At 39.7% G+C, this 18,120-nt stretch overlaps 2 protein-coding genes across 4 annotated transcripts; one reads left to right on the top strand and one right to left on the bottom strand.

Annotated features, from left to right (window-relative positions):
- Positions 1 to 3,330: 3,330 nt before the first annotated feature.
- On the top strand, positions 3,331 to 7,330 carry cfap298 (cilia and flagella associated protein 298). Of its 2 annotated transcripts, none has more exons than XM_072658462.1 (8): positions 3,331 to 3,375; positions 3,748 to 3,905; positions 4,490 to 4,657; positions 4,744 to 4,811; positions 4,925 to 5,083; positions 6,176 to 6,307; positions 6,497 to 6,592; positions 6,690 to 7,330. In XM_072658462.1, the coding sequence occupies exons 2-8, from the start codon at positions 3,767 to 3,769 to the stop codon at positions 6,798 to 6,800; spliced, it is 873 nt and encodes a 290-aa protein (XP_072514563.1). In that variant the 5' UTR covers positions 3,331 to 3,375; positions 3,748 to 3,766; the 3' UTR covers positions 6,801 to 7,330. The 2 variants fall into 2 exon arrangements, with proteins under 2 accessions (XP_072514563.1, XP_072514562.1); XM_072658461.1 differs by having other exon boundaries at positions 3,345 to 3,561.
- Positions 7,331 to 7,352: 22 nt separating this feature from the next.
- Positions 7,353 to 16,743, bottom strand: eva1c (eva-1 homolog C (C. elegans)). 2 transcript variants are annotated; one of them, XM_072658459.1, is made up of 8 exons: positions 16,188 to 16,743; positions 15,103 to 15,278; positions 13,641 to 13,764; positions 13,401 to 13,553; positions 13,057 to 13,200; positions 11,287 to 11,364; positions 10,067 to 10,147; positions 7,353 to 8,995 (listed from the first exon to the last, which is right to left on the bottom strand). In XM_072658459.1, exons 1-8 carry the CDS (start codon positions 16,303 to 16,305, stop codon positions 8,616 to 8,618), a joined length of 1,254 nt encoding a protein of 417 aa, XP_072514560.1. In that variant the 5' UTR covers positions 16,306 to 16,743; the 3' UTR covers positions 7,353 to 8,615. The 2 variants fall into 2 exon arrangements, with proteins under 2 accessions (XP_072514560.1, XP_072514561.1); XM_072658460.1 differs by having other exon boundaries at positions 13,057 to 13,176.
- Positions 16,744 to 18,120: the final 1,377 nt, after the last annotated feature.

Raw genomic sequence — 18,120 nt, 5'->3', positions numbered from 1 at the left:
CTGTCTATCACCCCCCTCCTACCCCTCTCCCAAACGAGCAGTGTATTCTTGTGCTTCTGTTTCATCTGATCCAAAGCTTTCGACAGTGCTACTGTGCAGTTATGAATGTGTTTGTTTTAGCCTGCTTAGCCCTGGTGGTCAGCCTCTGATGTGACGAAGGGGAACCCTGGCCATAGTGTAAAGCTGATTTGTCAGTGAGTTGGTACTTCACTTTAATTTCAGTTCAGTTCTTGGTAAATATTTATTCTTCTGTGAGGAAATACTGTGGTGTGTCTTGGCAGGTACTGTCTCTCTATGTGTATGCGTGCGTGCGTGTGTGTGTGCTTATGTTGTTGGGGCGAGGGGCTACTCTTCGTTTCTCTTCGATTCGTAGAAGCTGGCCTTAGAGGTCGGCAGTTCATTCTCCTGGTTTAAACTGAAGCAAACAGCCTTTTGAAACCATGCAGAATGCCTTTAAGCATGTCGACTCACGCACAGCGGCAGAGCGTCTATTTATTTCGGTTGCATCTTCTCAAACTAGTTAGCATTTATCTCTAAAAGGTATTGTCCGTGACCTCCACTGTACAAAGCGTACATGTACGAACTTAAGAGAAGCAAATGTACCCTATCTATAGTGCCAGCTTTCTGACTACTGTGCGTTCCACACTGTATTGCTTCGTTTTGATCTGGTGATTTGCTCTCAGGCACTGGTGTATATATATATATATATATTCTATTTTTTTCCTGGTATTTGGTGACTATGTACATGGTCTGTGTTCTTTTTTTCCCACTCGTGGAGTGTTCTTTCTTTGTTCAGGTGTCCCCTACACAAGCTACAAGCTAGCTTGGGTGCCGTGACGTCATGTTAAAGGAATAGTTTGGTCGAAAATCAATTGAACGCTGTTTACATTAGACATTTTGGGTCTCTAAAGTGTGCTTGTTTTGTTTAGGATAGGAGGATTTAGGCTAGCATTGCTAACAAACACTAGATTTGGACTGTCACCAGTCTTGTCTTGGTAAAATTGGTATATTTGTATCAAAAATGTATTTAAAGATGTAGTAAAACAGCAAGGAAAGGCCTTATTTAAAAATCTGTTGGCAGGTATAATGCTTGTTTGTTAGCATAGCTAAGGTTTCAGAACTAGAGGTTATGCTGAAAAGTGATTCCGGTTGTGCAGTTTGGCTATGTGGAGAAATTTGTTTTGGTTTATAGACTAAAGTAAGTAATACCGTGTTCTAAACCCCATCGATTTGTCTGCGTACAACCTATAAAGACATTTATGAGATACAATGAGATTGGTGACAGTCTAAGTCCAGTGTTTGTTAGCAACATTAGCTTAGCATCTCCCAGTTTAAACTAAACTTGCACAGATCAGATATCAAACCTGTCTCGGCTGATCGACTGAATCTGGGGTCAGTGATGCATCATATACGTTTGATTTTTCACTAAACTACTCAGTTAGCCTGAAGGGAGAATCTCTATGTACAAGCGCAATCCGAAGGGTGAGTCCAGTGTAACCTACTGAAGGACAGACACATGCTCTTATTGTTTTTATTTTATTATTATTATTATTTTGCAGTGAGGTAAATCTAAACTCTGCTGTGAGTGAGGAATTTCAGTTGTTTGGACGAGTGTAGAAGGAAGGATGGTATTTTTAATGTCATTCAGCTTCGCATGAGGGGAGCTCATACTGTTTGTTGGGCAGCCACAGTCTTTGACACCGTCTTTGCAACATTTGAGAGGGAGTACAGAGGTAGATGAGATGTTCTTGGAGATGCAGGACGGGTTTACATGTAGCTACAGTGTCTCAAATGCAGACACAGGCCAGTTAAAGTTAAAGTGTGGAGTAGAAGTCTGGGTCGAATTTTATTTTAAGATGCAGCATGAAATTATCAACACAGCAACTTGTTAACATCCATTCCAAGGTATCAGGGTCTACGAATGCCAGCCAGCCGTTTTATGTATTTTATGCAATGGGGGGGTGGGGGGATGGAGGTAAATGAATATTACTGAAGCTGCTCAGTCCGAATGATAAAAAATGTCTCTAAAAAAGGAGGGAATGAATGGGTCATATTTTTTTTTGGTTTTCCCTTCCACCATTGGAGATAACGTAACCACTGGAAAAATAAAAGCATTACATGTACTGTTAAGGTGTATTCCGCTAACAATGGCAACATGCAGTCTAAGTTACTAGCCAGTGCTTAAGTCATGCAAACGTTTTATAGGAAACTAATAACTCCTTTTTGTGAGGTTGACGTTCCTTTGTAGCTTTAGCTCAGTAGTAAAGAGAACCCTGTGGTGTTTACCGTAATCTATGTATACAAACAAACCACGACTGCAAATCAGTACTTAGTATTCAATCTGTGATTTAAGTGCATATCAAAAATGCACAAATGTATGGAGTAATTGATGTTGTACGTATGCAATAATAAATGTAAATGGACATGTATTGTGTGTCTTTTTTTTCCCCCTGCCCTGATAAGGACAATGAAGATTAAGCAGACTCTGGAGTGGTGGTGCACCGTTCTACTGTGCAGCGACACCTCCACAAATATGACCTTTATGGAAGCTATCAGAGAATAAGCATGCATGTGTCCTCACACAAAAAACAAGCCTGGTTAGTAGCAGGAAGCTTAGATTCAGTTAAATACCAGTACATTTTGGAAGCATAAATAAATAAATAAACAATCAATTAAACAAAGCTGAAAATGAAAAGTTTGTTCCTTAAACACCCCTCAAAATCCACAATGTAGTACCTCAAGAAGCACAACCTGAAGGTATTGCCATGGCCCTCAGTGCCTTGACTTGGAGAAGCTGTGGAAAATCTGCCCAAGAACATCACAGCACTATGATTTTGCAAATAAAAGTGAGCAGAAATCCCTTAAACAGGACCTGAAAGACTCTTAGCCGTGTTTCTGTGACTTTTTTGTGACTCGTTAGCGTTTACAGTACTGTGTAAAGTTCAGTTTAGTGTCACGGTGTTTAAGAGCAGTAAACAGGCCAAAGTTTTAGCCAGTACTGAAAGCTGTCAGTTGTTTACACAGTGCCAAATAAAAATGTTAAATACACAAATTGACTTGAAAAAAATATTTAAAAACTGACTTAAATTACTAAATTAAAAAATAGCTACATTAAACATTTTGGAGACTTTTGTTTTTGTTTTATTGCGACGATATATTTATCATCTTCATTATTTCGTGATCTAATACCGTAAAATAGGGACTTATTGTGACTCTGAAAGTTTTTAAGTCCACCCAGCACTACAGACCGCTGTCTAAAAGGGGGATTGCCCCCATATACCATACAATACGGCGGTCGGCTGTGACGTAACTCGGCTAGCTAGCGCTTCACGGATGTTGTCAGTCTGGCTTGTGGAAACAGTGGTAGCAAAGCGGGTGAGCTGTGCGGAGGCTTTTCGGGCTGCGTGTCTGCTAGCTTTAACTGGAAAATTAATATTCAGCCAGTGACCTGTTATTTATCTTCCTACTGTCTGTTTATAAACCTTATCAGTACTTCAGAATTCAGCTCTCTCTCCGAAGCTAGCTAGCTAGCCAAGGGCTATAGAGGCTTCTAGCAGCCGGGTAAGTACAGCAGGTAGTAGCTAGCTGCCATGGCAACGGTGGCAAACTTTGGCCAGTGGCTGGATTAGCTAGTTAGCTATAGCTAGCTACCAAGACGGCCGCTTTAGCTAGTCTTTAGTGATCTTACTTCTCTGGTTCAGTTCATTGCACAGTCCACGTTATGTCCTCTGACTCGATCTTCCACAGGATAATCGTATGAGCAGCCATGGTCCAGCTTCATGTCAAACAAGGAGACGAGAGCCAGTTTCTCTTCAGCACCACAGTGGATGTCTCCATTGAGACGCTCGTCCAACAAGTCACGGAGATCTACAACGGCAGACTGAAAGTGGACAGGATTTGCTCTGGTATTTCTCCTCTCCTTTGTAGCTAATTAAAGTCATTAATAGAAATGCAGTTTTCTTGTGGGGAAAAGTTAGGACACCCCCCCCACCACCACCACCACCACCACCACCACCCCCTCCTCCCCTTCAAATGCCTTATCAGCTGCAGATGTTTAGAACATGGTTGGAGATGATTTTGGAGGAGCCTGTCTCATTTAAACTTCAGATATTTATTAGTTAATTTGCTCGTGATTGTTGAAGTGAGTGGTGTCAGCATGGCAAGAATCGAAGAACCATTTCACTGTAGAGAAAATAATGTATGTGTGTTTTAAATATGATATAAATAAAAGCAAGAAATACAGAATTTTTCCACATAACTTTATGTACAGTATGTATGGAGTGATCATCTGCTAGTTACAGACAAGTAGAAAAGTCAATCATCCTGCTGGCCCTGACAAAATGTATACTATAAGAAAACTATAAGGCTTCTATAATGTTTAACCACCTATGATATTTCTGTAGTACTAATCTAATGTGCAAATGCGCTGTAGAGCGCCCTGTATAAGGTTCTGCAAACGTTAATCAGTATTCCACCTGTGCTTCCACAGAAATCCCAGAGCTCGCCGATCATGGCATCACACTTCCCCCTAACATGCAAGGCCTAACAGACGATCAGGTCACGGATCTGAAACTGAAGGATGAATGGGAAGAGAAGTGTATCCCCAGTGGCGGCTCGGAATTCAAAAAGGACAAAATTGGACGTAGGAACGGACATGGTGAGCACTTTGCACTCGCTACCTGCGGTTTACCTGCTAACTGTGCTTTAAATGCATTTACAGCAGTCCACTCTTCTCTTATTCAGCCCCCAATGACAAAATGAAGACTGTTTTGAAGACAACTATGGAAGAAGCCAAAGCATTGATATCTAAAGTAAGTAGTGTGAAGCTAGCCTGGACTGTCCCGTTGCTTGCTTTAGTGACCATATGCAGAGTACATCAGGGCCTATTTTTGATTAACCTATTTTATTTTACTTTCTTCTCAAGAAACAAGTGCAGGCAAATGTGGTTGTTACCATGGAGACGGTAAAAGAGGCTCTGGACCAGTTGCGGGGAGCGGTCATGATAGTTTACCCAATGGGCCTTCCACCACATGATCCAATAAGGATGGAGCTGGAAAATCAGGAGGACCTTTCTGGAACTCAGGTTTCTGGCAACTATTTGAGCATATTAGAGGCCTGGGCTTGGATGAGAACCCCTGGATTAATGTTAGATTTTCAGTTGTTAGTGAAATTTGATCAGGTGTCGGGCATTGTTTCTTTTTCCGAGCTGCAGTCGATAATACACTCTGGTAAACCTTACATGTTCACTGCTCTTTTCTCTACTGCACTACTGGATCCGTTATGTTCTTAACCAGGCATTAACACTAAATGTTAAACGCCAATTCCACAGATTTTTACTTGTCAATTCCTGCAGTAAGATGTAAACAAAGTCATTTAGAGTGGTCTGTGTGAAATGCTCTGTTGTAGAGAAATGATATGATGGTAGAAATATTGTATAAGTAATAATATATATATTGTAAGTAAAAAATATATATATTTTTGTTTTATTTTTTTATTTTTTAATCCAGATTTAGAACTATTTTCCAATCATTAATAATACTTATAGCTAAAACTCAAAGGACGCATGTAGTAGGTCAATCGTGGGTTTTTTTTGTAGTAGGTCAATCGTAGTAGGTCAATCGTAACCGGGGGGGGGGGGGGGGGTTGTATAGTAAATAAAATAGCTTTTTTTCCTCATTGTTTACATCACAATCCTTGCTTCCTATCACCACCACTATAAAGAAATTAGGGTCAGTACACAGTACTATTCTCTACGATGAACCATTTCGCATTAAGCCGCTGTGAATGACTGAATGACATCACAGTGATTGACTTGTCCAGATTTTGTTTTTTTGTTTTTTTTTATCTGTGGAATTTCCCTTTAAACAGACCCTGGGTGTTTCCTCTCCAGTCATTAGTGGAACAGAACAGTAACTTATTTTTTTTAATCATTTCCCAAAACAAACATGTTTATCTTTCTGACATGAACACTGTTTGGAGAAATGTGGCCGACGCTTCCTACTGATTGATTGAACACAATTTAGCAAAGAACTGGCTGTCGTGACTTGGGGATAACAAAATAAATACACCTATTAGGAAGAAGGAAGGGAAATTTGCATTGCATGTGGAATTGTTGTAACAGCTTAATAAATAAATGAATTGCAAAGTCGATTCTATCACCATATATTCTTCATAGGCCTCTCTGCAGGTGATCCCAGAGGAAGAGGCTCAGCTATGGTGGGCATCTAAAGAGATGCAGCGTGGCAAAAAGCTGCAGGATTACATTGGAAAAAATGAGAAAACCAAGATTGTGGTGAAGCTCCAGAAAGTGAGTGTTAGCCTTTTTCTTCTTGGTGCTCTAAAGTAGCTGTATTTTCAGTCAATTGCCATTTTGTTCTGGTGGCCACTGAATAATACAGTACATTACAGATTACGTGTATGCTATTACTGCTGTGTAAATTATAAGCTTAAATCAGTGACCAAAAGGCCTCAAAATGAACCTCAGCTGTTCTTTTAGAGAGGTCAGGGGGCACCAGCACGGGAGCCAGTGGTTAGTGAGGAGGAGCAGAAACAGATGATGTTGCACTACTACAGGAGGCAGGAGCAGCTCAAGGTGAGGCACTGAGAGCCTTTCATAAAGACATCAACTGCACAGTGTTTTTGCTCAAATCGGTGACTGTTTTATTCTTCTTCTTTTTTTTCCTGTGCAGAAGCTGGATGAAGCAGAAGACGATTCCTATTTGCAGTCCGAGTGGTCAGACAGGCAGGCTTTGAAGAGGCAATTTCAAGGACTTACCAATATCAGATGGGGTCCAAAATAAATGGACCCAAATATCTTTAATGTCTCAAAGCTGTGGTTACTCCACCTGTGAGCAGATTGTGATGCCTTACTCACCCACGTGATGGACGAACAAACCAGACGTCTTCTTATGCTGTGAATCTTTTTCTAATAGTTTTTTCAAGGTTGTAAATAGAGTTGGAGACTCATGTGTCATTTAAATGTGGACTTTAAAGGAAATCTGTAATAATTACAAGACCCGGAAGTTGTTTTTTTCCCCCAGTATGTGCGGAAAAAAGGATGCAACACCTTTCCTCTCTTTGTCTGTGATGCTGGCACTCTCTCCACTGAAACCCAATGCTGTTTACGGGCAGGATGTTACTGCACAGTCTCCAGGGCTTCCACTTCATCCAGAGAGTGGAATTGTTGAACATTTAAGTCCCCCAAGGCCAAAGGAACATTGCAGGGATGGGAAGGTGTGGCATTGTGAGAAGACCAGAGAGAGACTGTGCATGTTTAAGCTCCTTTATGGCTAAATCAAAAATAAATAAAGCTTTAAAAGTGTGAAATAAAGAGCTCCCTTGCCTGTTCACACTTATTGAAATATATATTTTTTTATTCAATATAAAATAACTTATTTAACATGGAATAAATGAAATATATTAACATGTCAGGTACATAAGTTAAAAAAAAAAATCTAAAAAAATGTCTAATGACCACACAGTGATCATAACCTGAGGATTCATTTGACTTTGTAGATCCTTTGACAGCATGACTTTTTATATATGTTTATACAGATGTATGCAATGTCTGGGTGCCCCTGGACAAATTATATAATTTATTTATTTCAAAAATAATAGTTGATTTGCAATAATAATATTTAATCTCTATAAAAAAAAAACATATATATATATACAGGTACCCAGCTCAGATGCATAAGCTAGTAGGCACCCTGATGTGATGTAGGGAGAGATAGAGAGAGCCAGCCACCCACCCGGCGAGAGCAAGGCCAACTGTGCTCTGTCAGGTTCTGGCTGATGATGGTGGGCAGCGTGACCCAGGATTCGAACCTCAGGTCATATGGACAGTGGCTTAGTCTGCCACTTTTTTTCCCCTTTTTGTCACTATGAATACTGTCAGATAAGGATTACATGATTCTCTTCCTATCCATTTTAGCCCACTGTACTATCTCTGTGCTTCATATCCTAGCAGGACACAACACTGACACTCCCACATTCCAGGATGACAACTATAGGGTGCATAGGTCAAAATCTGTGTTTGGTATATATAATCAATTCAGTTATATAACATTATAACAGAACTTCATTAACTCATTAAGCCTTAATGGACATGTTAGAAATGGTTAAGTCAGGAGCTCAGGCATTCTCATTAGAAACCGTTCAGCTGTAATTACCTTGTGTAATAAGCCTGGCTCTTCTGAGTCTCCTGGCTGAGGATCTGATTATGAAGCTAACTGATGCCTACCAAGCAGAAAAAGCTGTAAAAAAATATAATAAATTCTTTGTTCCCAAATTTCATTAATAAATAAAAGTTTATGGTGACTGGTGATTAAGGCTCATATGCTGGCCACCAAAAAGAAAAGCGAATCCCCTATGTAATAGTGATGGACATGCAGGAAGATTTAGTTGACACAGGAGGATTGGTGCGCACCATTCTCCTGTGCAGAATTGCTTGCACAAACATGACTGTTTTCACTTAAATAAAAATGAACTCAATAATGCAATTGTAGACAGGGGTGCCCAAACATTTCTGTACAGCTGTATATTTAGATGTATTCCCTTATTCCAACTACACACAGGCAGCTAACCTGTCGAATTAATGTGCGTGTGTTTGTAAGTCAGTGAAGGGTACAGGAAGTACCATTGAGGTATGCATTCATCCTGATCTCCTCGATGACCATCTCCCGACGTTCCAGCCTCTCCATCAGCTCCGCTGCTTCAGTGGTATACGTCATCTCTTCCCAACAATACACTTTCCTTCCCACCTCTGACATCATAGAACTGTCCATCAATGGTTCAGATACCTCGTCGTCATCACTGTCGTCATCGTCCTCATCATCTTCTTCACTTTTTAATTTTTCAGGGGCTTTCGTGATGAGACAACTTGTCCTGTCAAGGTTCCTGGTACAGGTTACCCTCGTAGAGATGGCCAGGAGAACAACAAGCAGGCCCAGACATACACTGGAGACGAAGAGCAGGCCAGCCATCTCTGCATGTTCTGCAAATCAGAACTTCCATTCATTAATATTTTAAAGAATGATAAGCTCCAAACTTTATCCTGTGAGATTTAACGGTAGGTTCTTTTCTCTGTTACTGTACAGAAACCCGCCCTGTGACGTGTAAGTTATTACACCTGACTGACACAAGTCATGCAGCAGATTTAATTTTAGCCAATCACACAACCCACTCATTAGTACCCTCCTCCTATCACATGTAATGCTCCTGACACAGAAGGTGAGGACTGAAACATGCCTCCTCCAACACATGCGCAACCAGTCACCGCCTCTTTTCAAACTGCTGCTGACGCAACATCATCTGGCAACCAACATGCTCAGAAGACCGCGCCAGGTACCCAGCTCTGATGCATCGGCTACTAGAAGCCCTGAAGTGATTTGGAAAGAGAGAAAGAGAGCCATCCACCCACCTGGAGAGAGCAAGGCCAATTGTGCTCTCTCAAGTTCTGGCTGCTGTTGGCAGGCAGCGTGAGCCAGGATTCGAACCTCAGGTCATATGGACAGTGGCTTACTCAGCCATTTTTTTTAATTACAGCTAAAACTTGTCACTACCAATACTATCAGATAAGGATTACATGAGCCTCTTCCTTCGCTTCGTCCACTCTTGCACTAACTCTGTGCTTCGTATCCAAGCAGAACACAACACGGACGCTCCCACATTCCAAGATGACGACTGTATAGATCAATATCTGTGTTTGGTTGATTAAAAAGATACACAAAATAGTGAAATAGGCACAGGGGAACACTACCTGCATCCAGTTTAGGTAACAGCAGTCTAAAACGGATAGGAACTCTCTACAGTGACTGTCGTGATCCTTACCTGCCAGAATCGATGCTGCTATCCAGGGAAAAGCACACATAACCAAGCTAATTCTGAGCCTAATTGAAAGGACACAGCTGTATAAATGAGCTGAATCCACTGAAACGGGTCACTGATATAAATTTACAGGCACAAATAAATTTATTTGGGCACAAATGTGTTAAGACAAGTTGCTGTGATTTAAACTGGACTGCTGTTTACTGTATATTTAAAGAAGAAAAGGTTCTGCCTCTACCTTTAATGTAGCCATAAGCCATAAGAGAGTTGCTCACAAGAATTCCATTCTTTTCTGGCAGTCTGGGGTGTGGAAGGTCCCCTAGGAATAACAAAGCAAAAAAATATATAATTTTAGATGAATGGGATAATAGAAATGCTCTAAAATTGCTTTTAGAAACTCTTAGTTAGTACATTGACTTCCATTCAAGCTTAAGAACATTTTTACATTCTCTTGTAAAAGTCGTCATTTTGGAAATACATGGTTTTCATTGGACAGGGACGATATATGTAATGGCAATATTGAACTATTCTTTTTCTTGGGCAGAAAAAGAGGGAAGGGGGCTCGGAAATATACATACAGCACACCTAAAATAGCACACAGGGCTGTGGAACAGTGGAACTGACTTCTCCAGAGTGCTAAAGCTCCAACCAACACCTTTGGGATAAGAATGAGTCTAACTAATCATCTGTTATCAGAACCTTAGCTCACTACTGCTCCTGTTGATGGCTGAATGCTATCAAATCCTCACAGGATTGTTCCAAAATCCAGTGTAACACCTTCACAGAGGAGTAGAGGCTGTGGCTGCAGCAAAGAGAAAACAACCTCCCTATTAATGCCCTTGGTTTCAAAAGCAACTCTGGTGGAGCAAATGTCTACAAACTTTTGGACACACAGTGTCCCGGCTCCACTGGCAGCAAAACAGCCCTAGAGCAGGATGCTACCACTACCATGCTTAGCAGATGGTACAGAGGGTTGGAAGTTGAAGGGCTCACCTCTTCCAAACATACACAAGATGGACAAAAGTATTGGGACACCAGCTCATTCATTGTTTTGTTTCTTACATATGTTTATCCTGCTTTTGTTGGAGTAACTGTCTCTGGTGTCATGGAAAAGCTTTCGACTAGATTTTGGAGCATTAGCGAGGTCATCACCACCCCACTTCGTCCCCAACTCCCCACCTCATCCTAAAAGCATTAAATGGAGCATCATTATTCCAGAGGACACAGTTCCACTGCTCCACAGCTCAGTGCTGGACATATAGTGTTCCTCTGGACATTGTGACCAACAACTCCATCTTTGTCTAATCTGACCAAAAAGCCTTCCACCGATAGGCTTTGTCATTGTCTATGTAGCATAAAAGTGTATGTAAACATCCAACCACATCTGCATGTACTGGCTTTCACAGCAATACGATGTACTGTATGAGGTCACCAAATGATGTATCTGTGCATCATTACCTGCTTTGGTGGTCTGATGGGGAGCTGAGGTAGTTTTGAAAAAGGCAGGGTCAGCTTCTTTGAGTAAAATCTGTGGAACTGACATTAGAACAGAGCAAAATTAGCCTCTAAATAGGGAAAATGTGTAATTAATATGTGAATATGCACCGTACTGTATATTCATTATTGTATAACAAAAACACTGGAGTATTACACAATGCTGAAAAGACTGAAAAGACAGACTACACTCAAATTAATTGCAACAGCCACTGTTCAAACAGTGCAGCACAAACTCCCATGGTTCTGTCCGAGGAACCAAGCTGGCAGGGAAGTATAGCATCTCCAGGGCTCCTTCAAACAGAGACTGATGAGTAATCCTATTCTTCATGTGAAAGTCCCGATGCCAATCAGCAACAAAGGCCTGGAATTCCAACCAATTGCAGGAAGTCCTACAGGAAGGTCACAAAGTCTCCAAATGCCAGGCACTTTCTCCGTTTCTATTCCCAAACACCACTCAGTTTTTGGCATGACATTGTACTTCAGGAAGAAAATGTATGGATAAGCCGTCAAACCAAAATGTGGCAGGGGAGTCTGTGCAACTTTCCCACACTCTGAAACAATTAACATACTGAAGAACATAAAAGATTTAGGAGCACTGGAAGAGAGGATGGTGGATGAAGGCTACATCAGTGTAGGGCCTCGTTGTCCAAAAGCACCCTAGACGCCTAGGTTACATCTGGTCACTTACATCTGGATAAGGCCAAGCTTCACCGGGTCACTCCATACATTTTGAGTATCAGGCCAAGCCACATAAAAAATGCAAGTGTAAACACACCTATTTAAACCAGATACAAACCCCATCACTCAAACCACTTCAGGAGGTGGTCTGAGCCACATTTGAGCCACATGTTATAGCAGTGTAAACACATCCATTCCACAACCAAACTCCAGTAATTTGCATATTCCATACCACACAGCGATTTCGTGTTTCAGCCTGACTAACCGGCAACACATTTGACTACCCAGTGTAAGTGCATGTGGCTAAAATCTTATCAGGATACAATCCAGACACTGGTCGCCTTAGCCAGTTAAGAATTCACTTCATATTAACATGCTATCTGAAAAACCCAGCCTTGTTAGCCTGTGTTAAAAAGTACACCGAGCTGGCAGTTCATCAGGCACACCCACCATATATGCACACTTTGTAGGTTTACACTTCCTAAATGTAGCCCACTTGATAAAGCACAATTTTTTATGTCCATCTATGGAAAGGGACCAACACAAACCATATATTACTTGGGTGGTGGAGCATTTTAGCATAGTATTGTGTACTTGTGTACTGTCACAAATGATTGATACAGCTTGTATGTATGTAACTGTGCAGTTATAGATCATAGCTTATATCATCTTTTTAGATGAGCAATCTTTTACTCATCCACTTGCCATCATCCACTTTCTTAACATGGCCATGGAGTACCACCTGCCCTGTGCATTTTAGAATGGTGTGAAGTGTAGAAGTGGGTGTGTTAGATGAGGAAAAACATCATAATGCAGGGTGTATTGTAACCGTGCTGTAAATAATATAACATCCAAATAATATCTGCTCATCTGTGGTCCTAAGATAGTCCCTTTCCATTTATGTGGATGGATGTGTACATAGGGGCTGGCGAATGGTGCAGTGACACATGTGAACCTACAAACCTACAAAGTGTCTCTATATAGTAGGTGAAATAATAACTTATAGTACAGTAATAATAATAAAAGTTCACAAAAAGTCATAAAAAGTCATACCACAAGAATAGAGGACAGTGAGGTACTTTTTTGTCTCAGGGGGGCATGGATTTCTGAAATGCTCATCATCAACAGCAAGCAGGCACCGCTGCTTTCCATAACACAGGCTTCTTACTGCGTCTACGGCCCCATGAAACAAACACTCTGTTAAAACAAACACAGATGAATATAAAAATGAATAATTATTCAAGTGTGTTTTCAGTATTGCAGTCTGAGAAGTAGTCCCGTGCCAGCCCCTCATCACAGACTGAAATGATGCTATTAAGATTCTGCTTGATAAAGACCATGTGCTCCAGAAATGAATTACCTAATGATAAGACATTTAGACTGACTCACATACTCACCAAAGGGAGGTGGCTGTTCTCCCTCTGCCAGACACGCATCTCTCTCCTCGAGTTCCCGTCCATACATGGCCCAGTAGATGTTCAGTACTTTTGGATACTTACAGTGAAGCAGCATCTGACCTCCCTCACATCCTGTCCTGTTCTTATGCTCCGCTGGGAGGAGGAGAGCACAGCTGGAGGTCAGGGGCAAACATTTTAGCCTGTGGTCAAAGACTAAAGCATCGGGAGCGGACTACTCACTGGGCTTACAGCTGTACGTCACGTGAAGGTGTTTGGGCGTTCCAGGGCAAGGGTCTCGGCCAAACAAATGATGATGAACCAGGACCTGACAGTTTCTATGGCCTTGGCATTCTGATAGCATCTTCTGATGAAGAGAGAAAGTGAAAGGGTTTCAGACAAAAATACATACTCAACATCTGTGTATTTCAGTTCTACTGTACTCTACTGAAGTCTACTCAGTTCTACTCTACTCAAAGAACCCTTTGAATGCTGATGATTGTTCAGATTTTGCATTGGTGGGAACCCTTTGTAGATGGTTCTGTATAGAACCTTCTTAACAATGATTTCATACAACACTAAAAAGGCTGCATATTCTTTTAGCACTGTATTGAATTTCTTTGCTTAGAGTGTACTCAGTTCTACTCTAGTCTACTCTATTATATTCTTCTCTACTCAGTTCTATTATACTCTAGTCAACTCTATTATGTTTTACACTAATCTACTCAGTTATATTATACTCTAATCTACTCTATTATATTCTACTATACTCAGTTCTACTTCACTCTAGTCTATTCTATTATATTCTACTCTACTCAGTTATATTATACTCTAGTCTACTCTATTAAGTTCTACACCACTTTACACAGTTCTACTGTAATCTAGTCTACTCTATTATATTCTACTTTACTCAGTTATACTACACTCTAGTCTACTCTATTATATTCTTATCTACTCAGTTATATTATACTCTAGTCTACTCTATTATATTCTACTTTACTCAGTTATACTACACTCTAGTCTACTCTATTATATTCTTATCTACTCAGTTATATTATACTCTAGTCAACTCCATTATATTCTACTATACTCAGTTCTAAGATACTCTAGTCTACTCTATTATATTTGTCTCTACTCAGTTCTACTATATTCTAGTCTACTTTAGTATTTCTACTATACTTAGTTCTACTAAACTCTAGTCTTCTCTTGTATTCTACACTATTCTATTCAGTTCAGCTATACTCTAGTCTACTCTACAATGTACTCTACAATAATAATATACAATATTCTATTCAGTTTAGCTATACTCTAGTCTTCTCTTGTATTCTACACTATTCTATTCAGTTCAGCTATACTCTAGTCTACTCTGTCTACTTTTATTCTGCACTGCGCTACTGGGTTATCATCTATTGTATTCTACTCTTCTCAGCTCTGCTGTCCTCTACTTTACTCTGCTGCATCTGCTCTGTTCTCCTCAGCTCTGTTACACTGTAGTCTTCTGTATCCTGCTCTTTTCTGTTGCACTCTGCTCCACTCTTCTTTAGTCTTCTCTGTTGTATTCTGTTTTCATCAGCTCTACTCAGTACTAAACTCTAGTCTGCCCAATCTCCACACAACTCTTCATCTGTAACGCATTATTACAGGGCTATATCCTGTGTAAACTGTAATGAACCGCTACTCTGTGCTTGAACACCAGCCTGCCTACCTGCAAGGCTGTGCGCGCGGAGCAGCTGGCCGTGAGCTCGTGCCCGATGCGAGCCCCGTTCTGTCCATAGAAGGCCGCGTGCACGGCGATGGTGGAGTGGCGCGGGCACGAGAGCAGCGCGCGCTCTCCGTCGCGAGCGCGCGCCGAGTGACTGTTGATGATCCTGAATAAATAATCTGACAGAGAATAAAAAGCTGTAAGACTTTAACAAAAACTCACTGAACACATCAGATCGAGACTCAACTGAACAGAGGAGGACACAGATCCTCAACACCCAGAAGTGCTGTAACTTTACTGGAGGAATGATGAAGGTAGACTTACAGGTTCCTGAAAACAATTTTAGGGGTTAGAAACTGTAGCTAAGGTCTAAAACTCAAGGAGCCTCACGACTAACCTTCGTGTGATTTCTGTTAGCATGGGCGGAACTAGCCCAGGTGCTCGGCGTTGTTCCTTAAATTTCATTAAACTTTTAATTTTTAATAAAAAGGTAATAAAAAAAAAGTTTTATTAAAAAAGGACAATTAAGGACAAAGGAACAGCAAAACAGACTTAATAAAAATAAAATAAAACAGTAAAATAAATTAAAAAGGGGTATTTTTTTAATAAAAAGGTAAAAAAAAAAGTTTTATTAAAAAAAATTAAGGACAAAGGAACAGCAAAACAGACTTAATAAAAATAAAATAAAATAGTAAAATAAATAAAAAAGGGTAAAGTTTTTTCTCACGTGGTAAAAGTATTAGGATTTTACAGCCGGATATTAAGTATAGGTAAAGTACATAAATGTATATTCTGTAAATAACTCATCTTTATTAATGTACTGTAGAGAATACCGTACTCTGTAAACCTCTCTCTCTCTCTCTCTCTCTCTCTCTCTCTCTCTATATATATATATATATATATATATATATATATGTGTGTGTTTGCTCTAAGCAAAAAATAATCCAGAACTAAAAGCTATATATGCTAAGTGCTATTTAATTAATTATTTATTTTATTATTAATCAGAATTGACCTGATCTGGGAATTACTGGATGGCTCAGGCCTGCAAGTGTTAAATATATATGTATAGAAATAAAGGTACTAACTCGAGAAGTCTGAGAGTCCGTGCGTTTCTCTGCTCCACAGGAGGAGAAGACCGGAGAGGATTTGAAGAGCCCGCCATGGTCTGGGGGGACAGCAGTCCGTGTGCTGTGAGGAGGTCATCGTACTTGACACCTCGGGTTTGGCATCAAAGCTTCATTAAAGCCCCCCAGGGGCGAATTTCCCAGGAATTCCAATAATAAAGGCAGCCAACGCCTCCCTCACCTGTCATGGGCTTTGGTCTCAGTAACGGCGCTTCTGACCCCTCCTCGACTCCCGACCAGTGTCTCAAAGTCCAGAGACGACGAGTCCGGGTGGTTTTAAACTGGGTCTGATATGAAGTTCCGACGATAAATGAGTCCGGAGACGGAGGATCCTCGGGGGACGCAGAAACACATGTTTCAGAAGTGACTCGGAGCCAGTCGAGGAAATAAGAAGTGCGCCACAAGTCAGACTCCTCTCAGCACACACTGCGCCGTCCTCCTGAAGGTCTGTCCGTGAGGGTTGGAGTTGGTTGTAGGTGCTGACAGTCCTGAGGCTGCCATCCTGATCATGTTTAATGATTTAAAGGAAACGTCTCTCTCCTGTGGCAGGGGGCGTGGCCTGCCTGCGAGTTCACACACTGATAGGCTCAGAGGAGGAGGAGAGTTCAGCCAGCGTGCAGCACACTGGAGTACGGTGTCCTCTCTATAGTACATTAATAAAGTGTCTATAACATTAATATACAGTCTCTATAGTACATTAATAAAGTGTCTATAACATTACTATACAGTCTCTATAGTACATTAATAAAGTGTCTGTAACATTAATATACAGTCTCTATAGTACATTAATAAAGTGTCTATAACATTACTATACAGTCTCTATAGTACATTAATAAAGTGTCTATAACATTAATATACAGTCTCTATAGTACATTAATAAAGTGTCTATAACATTACTATACAGTCTCTATAGTACATTAATAAAGTGTCTATAACATTAATATACAGTCTCTATAGTACATTAATAAAATGTCTGTAACATTAATATACAGTCTCTATAGTACATTAATATACAGTCTCTATAGTACATTAATAAAGTGTCTATAACATTAATATACAGTCTCTATAGTACATTAATAAAGTGTCTATAACATTAATATACAGTCTCTATAGTACATTAATAAAGTGTCTATAACATTAATATACAGTCTCTATAGTACATTAATAAAGTGTCTATAACATTACTATACAGTCTCTATAGTACATTAATAAAATGTCTGTAACATTAATATACAGTCTCTATAGTACATTAATATACAGTCTCTATAGTACATTAATAAAGTGTCTATAACATTACTATACAGTCTCTATAGTACATTAATAAAGTGTCTATAACATTAATATACAGTCTCTATAGTACATTAATAAAATGTCTGTAACATTAATATACAGTCTCTATAGTACATTTATAAAGTGTCTATAACATTACTATACAGTCTCTATAGTACATTAATAAAGTGTCTATAACATTAATATACAGTCTCTATAGTACATTAATAAAGTGTCTATAACATTAATATACAGTCTCTATAGTACATTAATAAAGTGTCTATAACATTAATATACAATCTTTATAGTACATTAATAAAGTGTCTATAACATTAATATACAGTCTCTATAGTACATTAATAAAGTGTCTATAACATTAATATAGAGTCTACGTTGTTCCTTAAATATAAAAAACAGCAAAACAGTGCACATGCTTTACTAACAAACAGACTTAAAAAATAAAATAATAAAATAAATAAAAAATTTTGTAATACGTTTTTCCTCACGTGGTAAAAGTATTAGGACTTTAGGTAGGTAAAGTAAGGGTATATTCTTTAAATAATGTAATAGTAATAAATTAACGTACAATATCCAAGCAGTTATCCATCTGATAGAAGAACTATTT

Source organism: Salminus brasiliensis, chromosome 16, assembly GCF_030463535.1.
Source record: "Salminus brasiliensis chromosome 16, fSalBra1.hap2, whole genome shotgun sequence".
Taxonomy (NCBI): Eukaryota; Metazoa; Chordata; class Actinopteri; order Characiformes; family Bryconidae; genus Salminus; species Salminus brasiliensis.
This window is presented reverse-complemented; position numbering and strand designations above follow the sequence as displayed.

Excerpts from the sequence above, each read along its gene's own strand:
- cfap298 (XM_072658462.1), top strand. The coding sequence starts at position 3,767 with ATGGTCCAGCTTCATGTCAAACAAGGAGACGAGAGCCAGTTTCTCTTC. Across the intron at positions 4,812-4,924 it reads CCAAAGCATTGATATCTAAA|AAACAAGTGCAGGCAAATGT; the intron begins GTAAGTAGTGTG and ends TTTCTTCTCAAG. Across the intron at positions 6,308-6,496 it reads TTGTGGTGAAGCTCCAGAAA|AGAGGTCAGGGGGCACCAGC; the intron begins GTGAGTGTTAGC and ends CTGTTCTTTTAG.
- eva1c (XM_072658459.1), bottom strand. The coding sequence starts at position 16,305 with ATGACCTCCTCACAGCACACGGACTGCTGTCCCCCCAGACCATGGCGG. Across the intron at positions 13,201-13,400 it reads AGAACAGCCACCTCCCTTTG|AGTGTTTGTTTCATGGGGCC; the intron begins GTGAGTATGTGA and ends TTGTTTTAACAG. Across the intron at positions 11,365-13,056 it reads CACTGTCCTCTATTCTTGTG|TTCCACAGATTTTACTCAAA; the intron begins GTATGACTTTTT and ends TTCTAATGTCAG.